The 11,367-nt window shown below is 38.7% G+C and overlaps 1 protein-coding gene across 4 annotated transcripts in view; it reads left to right on the top strand.

The window, feature by feature from the left end:
• Window positions 1–9,124: 9,124 nt before the first annotated feature.
• The window catches only part of LOC111225198 (protein bicaudal D homolog 1-like), a 30,672-nt gene continuing 28,429 nt past the window's right edge, over window positions 9,125–11,367 (top strand). For all 4 annotated transcript variants that reach the window (XM_022749928.1, XM_022749927.1, XM_022749926.1 and 1 more), the window contains exon 1: window positions 9,125–9,340. In XM_022749928.1, coding sequence (XP_022605649.1) covers window positions 9,125–9,340 — 216 coding nt within the window. The remainder of the gene's footprint in view (window positions 9,341–11,367) is intronic.

The raw sequence follows: 11,367 nt of genomic DNA, 5'->3' as shown, positions 1-11,367 counted from the left end.
CATATAACATCACCAATACCACTTGCAGTTTTATAACTTATTTACACAGAGCATAACGTTGGTTAACGTTGGCATAACGTCGGTTGAGCAAAGCGAGGTGCTTTGCTCAACCGAGGGAAACGTCTTGGATTTGGCTAGCCTCGTGTACACAATTAGCACTGCTAATCTGATGAGAAACTCCTCTACAGAATCAAACTGCACCGCGGCACGCTGAGCATAAACAAACACATACACAGAACAGTGTCCATAAGCGCTACATTGAGCATAAATGATACTATATAATTGACTGAGCTGCATTACATACCATTTTCGCTCACACGGAGACACAGGTGAGGAGAGCGAGAACAAGCTAGGGGACTTCAGACATTTTTTTAACACAGGTTACGGGGCGGCAACCCGGCCTCACTGCTTCAACCCGATTACATGAATGAAATAATTGAACTCAGTGACAGCACTAGTGGCCCCTTACACATCCTGAAGGCAACATAAATGTCTGTACAATTTCATGGTGGTCAATTTAACAGCTGTTAAGATACTACACTCAAAACCACAAATGATTACCTCGTGGCAGTGACAGAGGTAAAGTCAGGGCATCACCAAAGGACCATGGTGTCTGTAAATAATTTTGTGGCAACCTATCAAATAGTTATCGAGACACACCAAAATAGACCAAGGTGGTGGACTAACAAAGCAACTAAACCAACCAACATTGCCATCCCTTGAGCTAAGCTGCTGGCAACTAGTAAATAAATGTGCATATGGGATCATCATGCAGTTAGAAATTACTATACTATGCTATACTATACTATGATGATACTATTTAGAAAACTTCTGTCTTGATTTTTTTGGACTGTTCAGACAGGGGGAATAAGAGCTTGAAAACAAATGCACATAAATAGAACAGTTAAAGGAAACTGAGCTCACACGAGACTTGCAAAGCAAAGAGAGAAGCACAGCTGAGAAATCATGAGGTTATCTGTACTGTGTGCATGTGACTGTGTGCAGTATATAAAGGTCCATCATGTATCAGTTGACGGCCTAGGATTGTAGCCAGTATTATTTGAGATTATTTATGAAAGCTGAATTAGGCCAGCGTATTACAAATGCTATGTATGTATATTTTAGTGTTAGCATTTTTTTTTAAATGTATTTTACCTTCACAATGAGTAGTTTCAGTAATATACAGTTCAACCACTCATTGTTGTCATCTACTCATTAAAGCTGCTTAATCAAAGTTCTGACTACCCTAACATGACTCATCTTTATGAATGTGTGTCCAATCACCAAAGCAAAGCCAATTATGTGAAGAAAAAAGTATGATCTGCCTTGTTGATCATGTCATTCACATCAGGCTCTGTGTCAGACACTAATTCAGACGCGCATGATCACATCAAGTCACAGAGACTGTGTACCTCGCAGTCTGCAACCAACAGAATGGACGGGGAAACCTTTACAGATTAACATGTTACACATGTAGAAATTAAGAGGCAAAAATTAATATTGATTTCATTTAAAGGCCTATTAAAGACAAATGTGAACAGAAGCTGCAAGTGCAAGAAAAACTTAATTTTCTCCTCTGCAAAATGTGCTTTCATTACCAGTATCTAAGAATAACATAGAAATCTTTGAAATCCAGGGTGAAACATTTTGAATTGGAATATTACAATACACACATAGACCAATATTTTGGTAATGATGCAATTTCAATGTAACAAGATACTTTTATGTCCCATTTTTACATGTATTATGTTACATTAATACAACAAACTAACTTGTTTTGTTTCAATAAGAATTATTTTTGTCAGAACAGAGTACAGTATATGATGTTGTCATAACAAGAACTGTGTCTCAGGGTAAATGATTAGGTTTATCTAGGCAATAAAAATGTGTAAAATAATATGTTATCCCTGAAAAGTAGTTGAACGGCGCACAAAAACAATGAAGTCATTATCCTCACTGTAGCATGCTGGGAAGTCCTGAGGAGATGCAAACTAGGAGACTGTAATAACATGTGATGTGATAAAAACTGCCTAAGTCAAGCTGTTTCTCCTGATCCAGTATCTCGCTGCATCCCGTGACCTTGCTGATTCTACAAAGAGGGGAGCTTTGAGTTCATTCAAATAATGTTTAACCTTTGTTTAACCCACACACATCAATGGCGCAGAACAACATTTTTGTTCATAAAATTTATTCTTCCATGACCATTCATTAAGTATTGTTGTCATTAATTTACTGCAAGCTTCCCTTCGAATTAAATATATTTTTTGTTCCCTTTGTTTGAGTCCTCTCATGGTTTCACACTCTCCATGCTAGATTACCTACGGACCACAAGAGACTCAAGTGTGTCACATGTTGCAGAGAAAATCTGTTGTTTTATTTACATAAATCTTAAATCATTACACCACTGCATCTATAGCTACTGCAGCATTAAAGCTCAGTGTACACAAAAGGTTAACACTGCATTTGGACAAGAATCTAACATCTGTCAGTAAAGTTATTTAGATGTGCAACTTATAATTTTACGCATATGTATATGTGACAATGATGTAGGTGCACCATGTCATTCTTCACATGGTCTGCTCACTCTGCATGAGGAGCACTTGTATGATGATTTTCTGTGGCTCTGCAGGAGTCGTACTGTAACAGAAAGCCTGCTTTTCAAACTGGGAGGGAAAATCAACTGAATGAACCACTAGATGGAGACATACTGAACGCACGAGACATTATCTCCTGCACGCCACAGGGAGTCGCTAACAGCCTGTGTTCCCAGTGTCTGAAAGGTGAACTGAAGTGTTAGAGGGTATACTGAGGCCAACGTAATAAAGATTAGACTTCCAATAAATCAGGTGATAAGAAATAGGAGCAACAATTTGAATATGTTCCATAGTTGAATGTTGTCTCTGCTGTTGATCAAGCCACAAAACCACAGAGATTGTGTTTAGGACTGGCCTTGCAAACGCAAGAATTTGTTAGTAAAGTATGTGCGTGTGCATGTGTGTGCGCGTGCGTGTGTGTGTGTGTGTGTGTGTGTGTGTGTGTGTGGAGAGCGATAAGGGCAGATAATTATATCAAGAGCATAAGTTTATATATTTACTATGAGCACACCTTAAATTAGCAGTTCATTACTGAGAAAAAAGATACTGATGGGAATAGATGTTGATTACTAGGTTTTGCCAGAGGTATGCTGTTATATACTGCCGGTTGCTCCTCCCTAATGATAACCATGTGATGCAGGTCAAACACAGGCTGACAGGAGAGGGAGGACAACCTTACTGTCCTCACCGTACAGATAGTAGAGTGCAACGTAGAGGCCAGAGAGGAGAAGATGAAGTCAGGGCACAAGAGTTTGTTTCCTTAGCCTGAGAGGCGTTCGTAAGAGAAGGCGTCTGAATAGCAGTGAATAAGTCTGTAGTATAAAGAGACATCTGATGACAAAGGTGCTGATGGCAGGGGATAGAATACTGGAAATGTGGAATAGAGGAGATACGGAAAGAGAATCCTGCGTGGATCAAGAAAGAGAAACTCAGCCGTGTAAAAAATTATCCCATTCCATTGAAGAGATACTGAGGAGGCCCACATGTGTCAGAAAAGAGAAAAGAGTTCATCGTAACTGGTCTGTTATAAAGGAGAACACCAGAGAACCAAACCAGCACTCGTGTACAGGTATGTTTTGGTTTTTTTACCCTTTTTATTAACTGTCTCAACAGGGTTTGTTATAGCATGGTTCTCACTGAAATATGATTCCAACCATTATATTCATTTTAATGTTGAAAATGTATCTCCATAGAAACACCACAAATTAGACTACTTGAAGAGACCACAGACTGCACGAGTGAGTATTATACTTTATATGTAAGATAAATCCAGAAACACTGATGGTGATCCTGAGCTGCATGTTTAGATACATGTGTGAATGATGCTGATGATGAAGATGACAGTGACTATCATTTGTTTACAGGTCAGAGGAAAAAGAGGCAAACAAGGGTCACATTCACACCGTTCCAGGTGCAGGAGCTGGAGAAAGTCTTCCAGCAGACTCACTACCCAGACGTCAACACCAGAGAGCAGCTGGCCTCTCACCTGCACCTCACCGAGGGCCGAATACAGGTAGGACACATACAGCTCATCATTTGCGATAATTGATAATTGATAATTGATAATTGAGTGTATTTGTTAAGATTTGCCAGTTGCCTGTTTTTACACGAATGAGTGACTTTTTGTACGTGTCTATGTGTGGTTTTACCAAGTTCCATCATGTCAATATTCAATCATACATTTACAGGTGGTTTGTGTAAATGTTACAATACTCAACATCTAATATGGCAATATTCAACAATAAGAAATAATTCAGAAAAAATTCAAATATGCACAACAGCAACAAATTTGTGTCAAATCCAACCCAATATTTTTTTTCCTTTTCTTATTAAGTTTGGTCCCGTCCTTAAACATCAACCACATACATTGTTTTTATTTTGTAACTGATTATATTTTACCAACGTTTTTATTTACTAATTGTAACAATTGTAACTTGTCCATAAGTCAAACTGGGGTTGCAAACAATTCAGTGAATGCTCTCAAATAATCGACTGATAATACTAAAATGTCATCAGTGGAGCAATAGTAATGGTATTAAGGTATTACCTTCAAAATGATAAATGACACGTTACACGATGAGATGATGTGTACTGAAAACTGACGTGCACACTAAAAATGACTGGGGCAATTTGTTTGCTATCTCGGTTATAAAACCGTCTGAGCCAAGATATTGTTTTTTTGAGCTGGTGTTGTATTACTGTCAGGTTATTTATTGAGAATAAAATATGGACAAGGACGGTCACTGCTCTAGCTCTATTTAAACTTACATATCACTATGTGTTAATAATTGATAATGATATGTGTATCCTTAGCAGTTTTCTGTGTCATATGCACATCATTTTGTACAACTAACAATACATTTGTGACAGTTTTAAAGTCAGATTTGAGTCTATCCCATTTTAAAATATTTAAAATAACCCAACAGTAATACATATAAAAAAAACACTTATACTGGGTCAAAACAACCCATTAGTCCTGGGGAAAGTGACTCCAGTATTGTGACGGTGCTATATTGACCCAAATCTGAATTTTTAACCCAGTTATTTTCAGTGTGTAGGATGATTTGCTCTCAGTAGAAAGTGACATGAAACTGGGTCTTTCTTTACTCTGCTGTGGCTAAGAAGAAAGTATATATCATTCTCATTAAATGTTTTCTCATTATGCGTCGTTTGTGCTTTAGATTTGGTTCCAGAACCGCAGAGCTAAATGGAGGAAGGCCGAAACACTGAAGGATCTGGAGCTGATGACCAGACAGCCCGTACACTCAGCCACTCATGAGCTGCATTATTATGAGGTAATGTATGAGGTAACACTACTGATCATACTGTAACGTCCATTTAGTATTAAATTAACTAGTTGAAAGAGGGAATCTCCGGTGAAATCACTTGATGGGACAAAATAACAGTGGAAAACTGACTTACAGCAGTTATCTGACGCAATGATTCCTTTGTTGTTTCTCAAGGATTATTTCTCATTTGTATGCGCTCTCTCTCTGTTCTTACAGAAGGCCCCGCTGCAGGCAGTGTGCTGCTGGCTGCCATGCTGCTTACCTAAACCTCTTCAGTCGAGGCTGTTCCTCAGAACAACAACAACACCGGCCTCGCTGACCAACACACATTCCCCAGATTACAGAACTCTCTATTTTGATCCGCTGTGGACAGAGAGATAGCACCTTCAGTATTCCCATAATGATGACACTGTCCTGTTTCTTTGATTACATGTGGTACAAAGATCATAATGAGTTGACACACAAAACCACAAAATGTAGACTGTGATCTGTAAACTGTGACAGCTGTTTGTTTGAATATTTAGCTTCAGTTGTCAAAATGTGTTTTATATACTGTGCTGTCCACCTGGAATAAAGTTTACATGTTTGCAACTGTGCATTTTTGTGATTTAGTAATAAAATTGACCTTTCAGTGTTGATATCCTTCTTGGTTACTGAAAGCCTTCAGCTGGGTTTCTTTGTAATAAAAGACCTTGTGATAAGTCTGTACTGATGTATTCGTACAGATCAAGGTTTGAGGGCACTCGTTATACTGTGACATGCTTCTTGGTAGAGAGCTGTGTATTCACTGTGTTATTGTGAAGGAGAGCCTTCAAGTTTTTTTCATGACACCACACTTCCTTGTCAGAGATAAGATATTGCACCGCCATAAACTGTTCATCTGTTTGACTTTCTGACAACCTCTCCTTATCTTAATTTGGGCTTGTAAATGGAGGTTATTGGCAGGTCAGCTGGGAAATTTATAGAACTTGTCATATAGGATCAAAGGGAAAATTACTATTACTGGTATTACTATATATTGGGGCTGTAGAGATACAGATGAGTGACAAATTAAAGGGAAAACCAGAAAAATAAGTGGAGAAACAAGATGACAATGGCCGCATCCATAGGGCACGAGAGGTCACTGAATTGTTTGATGAGTATGAAAATGATGTGGCCTTCACAGTCACCAGATCTCAACCCAGTTGAACACCTATAGGAAATTTTGGCCTGATGTGTTAGACAGCGCTCTGCACCACCATCATGAAGACTCCAAATGAGGAAATATCTTTTGGAAGAACGGTGTTCATCTTTCCAGGAGAGTCCAGAGACTTGCAGAATCAACGCCAAGGAGCTGCTCTAGTGGCACATGGTGGCCCAACACCTTCCTGAGACACTTTATGCTGGTGTGCCACCCATCTGTATGTAAATAATTGTGACATAAATGAAATACTATAATAAAATAATATAATATATATATTATACATATATTAATGTCTTAATTCATCTTTATTTATTTGTGAAATCAATATTACAGACAAGGCTCCAGTAAATGTATTTCACAACCTTCCCATTAATAATATCTGTCTTCTATTTACCCTGAAACCTGCTTCCTGTGAGAGTGATATCCTTCTGAGAGAAGGCTCCAGCAACCGCTCACATCACTTTCTTTCCCAGAAGTGTTACATAGGCCATTTTTTAAATAATTACTAATTATAAGAATGATAACACACCAACGCTATCTATACCATAACTTACTTGACAGCACCATTACTGATTACATCTAACAAGCCTCTGAGCGCGGCTAAACTTTTCACCCCGGTTATGTCTCCCTTTATTGCATGTGTAAGCCGCAAGATAAACTGTACTCCTGGCTGCAGGGGCGGGGTCAAAGAGGACAGGACAAAAATAGTTGGTGGAAAGCATCAAACAAAAATTAAAAAAAAAAAACATAACCACATTTGTATAATCAAATTTTTATCATAAAGTGGGCGATTCCAAATTGGCATCTATAGTTCTGTATTTATTATAAGATGAAAACATGATATGATTGATAATATCACAAACAAAAAAACACTATTCCCATAGGTGATTACAATGAAAATGCTTTTCATTACATGGAAATGGTAGACCATTGTTGCTGTCCTGAATGGTAGCCTACTTATTAAGGAGAAAGATATAACACATCTGATAATTACAGCTCTCCTTAACATTTTCTAAGATAGTAGCAGACAGTCATTGTGAAATTCTCAATAGCATTACTAGTGAAAAAGGGCCATAAATCAATCTACATGTGGTTATTGAAGGGACCAGTCAATAACACTTGTCTTGTATTATTTTGCACAGTACTCTGGTAGATGCACTGGCTAATAGGAGCTCTCAGTATAATGGATTCAGGGGAATTAATAAAGGACTTCTACAAAATGAATACATCCCATGAGGGAATTTAAAGTTGTCCGAGTATTTGCTGTGTGATTCCTGTAATGTCTGTACTTCTAGTGGCCAGTAATGAATTTAGTTTTCAACTGTAACATTATGAAGTAGGAAGTAGGTCTACCTAGGTGAATGAGAGGTTTGTATACTATAACTCATATAATCCAATAGAACTGTTATTTCGCAAAGTCTCACTTTACGGTGCCTGTAATGTTGAATGTAGAATTTACAGCAGAGCTGTTGTACTGAGTTGCATTAGATTGAACATGTGTACCAAAAAAGTGGCCACTGAGTGTTTTATTTTTATGTTGAATCTGTTTTTAAAAGTTTTAAATAGCTTACAAACAAAGTTAATAAAATCTTTATAAGGTTTACAAAGATACCAACTGGAACAAATAAGATGATCTAACTAAACTGGACATGATTTTACATAAGAGCTCACAAACGCATGAACAACTAAAGCTGCACAGCGGCCAGTTGTGCTGCCTGGATATGATTATGCTTTTAACGCATGAAATATAAGTTCAGCTCATAAAGATTAGTTCTGAAGAGCAGAATCTATCGGGATGAAAAATCCAGATGATGCAAGTTAAAAATAATAATACTCTTTTCAGCCATATGTTTCACATATGATAATAACAGTATTAACAGTACGCTCATGTACCTGTACCAGCATTAATGAAAGCTGCATTCCACATCTTCAACATCTTTGACAGTTTTGAGATTTTCCTGCCATATCGCAAGTAAAAATATCTGCTGTTATTAAATGTCTAATGCTGAACTATACAACAGCCAAATCATTTTTAATTCTACTCTGTTTTTCTTTTATTGTTCTCATAGAAACTTGTAATATACAAATAGATAGATAGATAGATAGATAGATAGATAGATAGATAGATAGATAGATAGATAGATAGATAGATAGACAGATAGTACCTCAAAGTGGCGGACAGGTGGCGCCCTTGCTCCCGTGAATAAGCAGAAATGATGCTCTGTATTTTGCTGAGTGTCATACAAACAACACTGACCTAATTTTAACTCGCAAGGCTTCATCTAACAGCCGTTATGGCCGTCTTAATGTTATTTATCAGTTATTAAGTTCTGTTGATGACACCGCTGAGGCGATTGTAAATAATCGGTTTCGTTTTATATTTCTGTTGCCTGCCTGCACCGGCTCTCAGGAGAGAGGGGGGGCGGATATTCAGTATCTCTCAGCCTCCGCCCGCCTCTGTGGCTCTGTCCAAAGCGGTGGAGAGACAGGGAGGTGAGGGGGGGGGGGGGCGCAGACCGACAGGGGGACAGACAGAGGCACAGAGAGAAAGAGGGGCGATGGCTGCCGGTGTAGGATGCGGGGAATCAGTGGATCAGTACCGGGCCGAGGTGGAACGGCTCACCCAGGAGCTGGCCGAGGCGAACCGGGAGAAGATCAGGGCTGCGGAGTGCGGTCTGGTGGTGCTGGAGGAGAACCAGGCGCTGAAGCAGAAGTATGCAGAGCTGGAGACCGAGCAAGAGACTCTCAGGAAGGAGTTGGAGCAATTACAGGAGGTAGGCTGGACGGGGTTGTGTTGCTGTTATTCACACCGTGGCGAGGCGAAAGCACTGCAGTCAGGTGTGTGGGATCAGCTGCACCAGCCCAGCGGGTGTCCACCCACTATGACTGATGTGTTTCTTGTTGTGTTACCATGCTCTCAGCGGGTATCAATAGACCTTAGTGCCATCCGGAGCAGGGCCAGAGTGGGGAATGGGGACCGGCAGGGGTCGTTGGGTGGTCTCCAGGGTCCTTAACAAAATGAGCAATAATTTAATATCACTTAAATGTAATTTAATTGAAAATCCTCCGAATAGGGATTACATAACAACGTCTTATCTTATGATGGTATAGGTTTCATTCCCTCTGAATAAGTTATAATTCTAAAAAAAAAAACGTGAATAATTCATGCTGTTTCTGTGCAATGAAGCTACAGAAAGCAGCACTGAACATCATAATATCGGTTTTGCAAGCTCAGGATTCTGCAAGCACACAGTAACACCCTACTCCACCTCCCACACCGGTGTATTTCATTGTTTCAAGACTCCTTCCCAGTGTGTGCATGGCGCCAGTCATTACTTTCAGGCAACTCTGTCGGGACTGAGCCTGTTGGTGTTTTGCCAAGATTTTTTTTTTTTTTCTCAAGAAGCTAACAGTAATTGGATCTTCAGAGTTGTTCACTACAGTTGCCCCATTGATCAAAATGTCAACATAAGTATTTCCATAAAGAATGTGCATGGATACAAGGACATCAAGACTCTCTGTGAATATGCAATATTACACACACACATTTATTCATATTCCATAACAATTTGTTGATACTGTTCACATCATTTGGGGGAGACAACGTTAAAAAGTCCACATCCAAAAGCTTCAAAGTCAAGAGAAGTGCTGTGGGACTCAGCCTGAATAATGAATTGGCTGTGTTTATTCATTAATGTATACATGCATACAGCAACAAGAGGTGGGTGCTGACAGGGCTTCACAGCTCAAGGTCGCTTATAGAGATGTCAGAGCCAAAAGGCCAAGAGAAGAAGGAGCTGAAGGCTGTATTTTTTATTTTTTTTTGCATGTGTGTGTTAAAAAGAAGGGGATGTTTTCTCTGTGCTGCCACCTCAGAAGGCCTCATCGTTATTTATAGTGTCATCTCTGATCGTGCACAAACCACTCACTTTGGTCTTAAATAAAAGTCGCACAAAAATCCTTAAAGCACATTAGAGCTTCAACGATAAATTGATTAGTCGATCAAAATGCCAAATATTTGTTGGTTTCAGGTTCTCGGATGTAAGAATTTGTTGATTTTCTTGCTCTTACGTTATAGCAAATTGAATATTGATCAGTTCTGGGCGATTGTTCTGACAAAAAAAGACATCTGATGATGTTACATTGAGCTTTAGGATACTGTGATGGACATTGTTCAGTATATTTTAACGTTTTATGGACCAAATGATTATTGATTGATCAAGAAAATAACTGGCAGATTAGCTGATTATAAAAATAATCATAAGTTGCAGCTCTGAAGTATATCCAGTGTGTCTTGTCCTTATTAAGGCCTTGAAAAATGTGTGAAATCCATTATATGGAAGCCAAATGACAAACTTTGTTAGCTCTGTCTATTACTGTAAATAAATATGAATATTTATAGTCATTTTTTATTCAGTTACCTGCAAGATTATATCCCTGGGCCAAGTACCTGTCTTCATTTATTCTTTTCACTCTTCCAAAGCCCTTTAACATGTGAGGCCTGCATTGACTTAATGAACCACACACACATGAGCGATACATTTCCTCCATACTGTATATTAAAAAATACATCTGCATGAAAACAACATTGTTTCTGTGCACGTGCAAAAAACATACAAACTGAATTGTGACAAAACAGAGGAAATGATTCATTTAAGTCTGTAAATCTTTACTCTATCATTTCAAACAAAAAGAGGCAACGCAATGTCCTCCACAAAAGATTAAAAGACACATAAAAAGCAAGATACAAGAAAAAGTGAAAAACATGTCAGATTAAAATGGACTCCATCAGTGGGCGTTT

The sequence above is a fragment of the Seriola dumerili genome, unplaced genomic scaffold (assembly GCF_002260705.1).
Source record: "Seriola dumerili isolate Sdu_G_001 unplaced genomic scaffold, Sdu_1.0 BDQW01000147.1, whole genome shotgun sequence".
Classification (NCBI taxonomy): Eukaryota; Metazoa; Chordata; class Actinopteri; order Carangiformes; family Carangidae; genus Seriola; species Seriola dumerili.
This window is presented reverse-complemented; position numbering and strand designations above follow the sequence as displayed.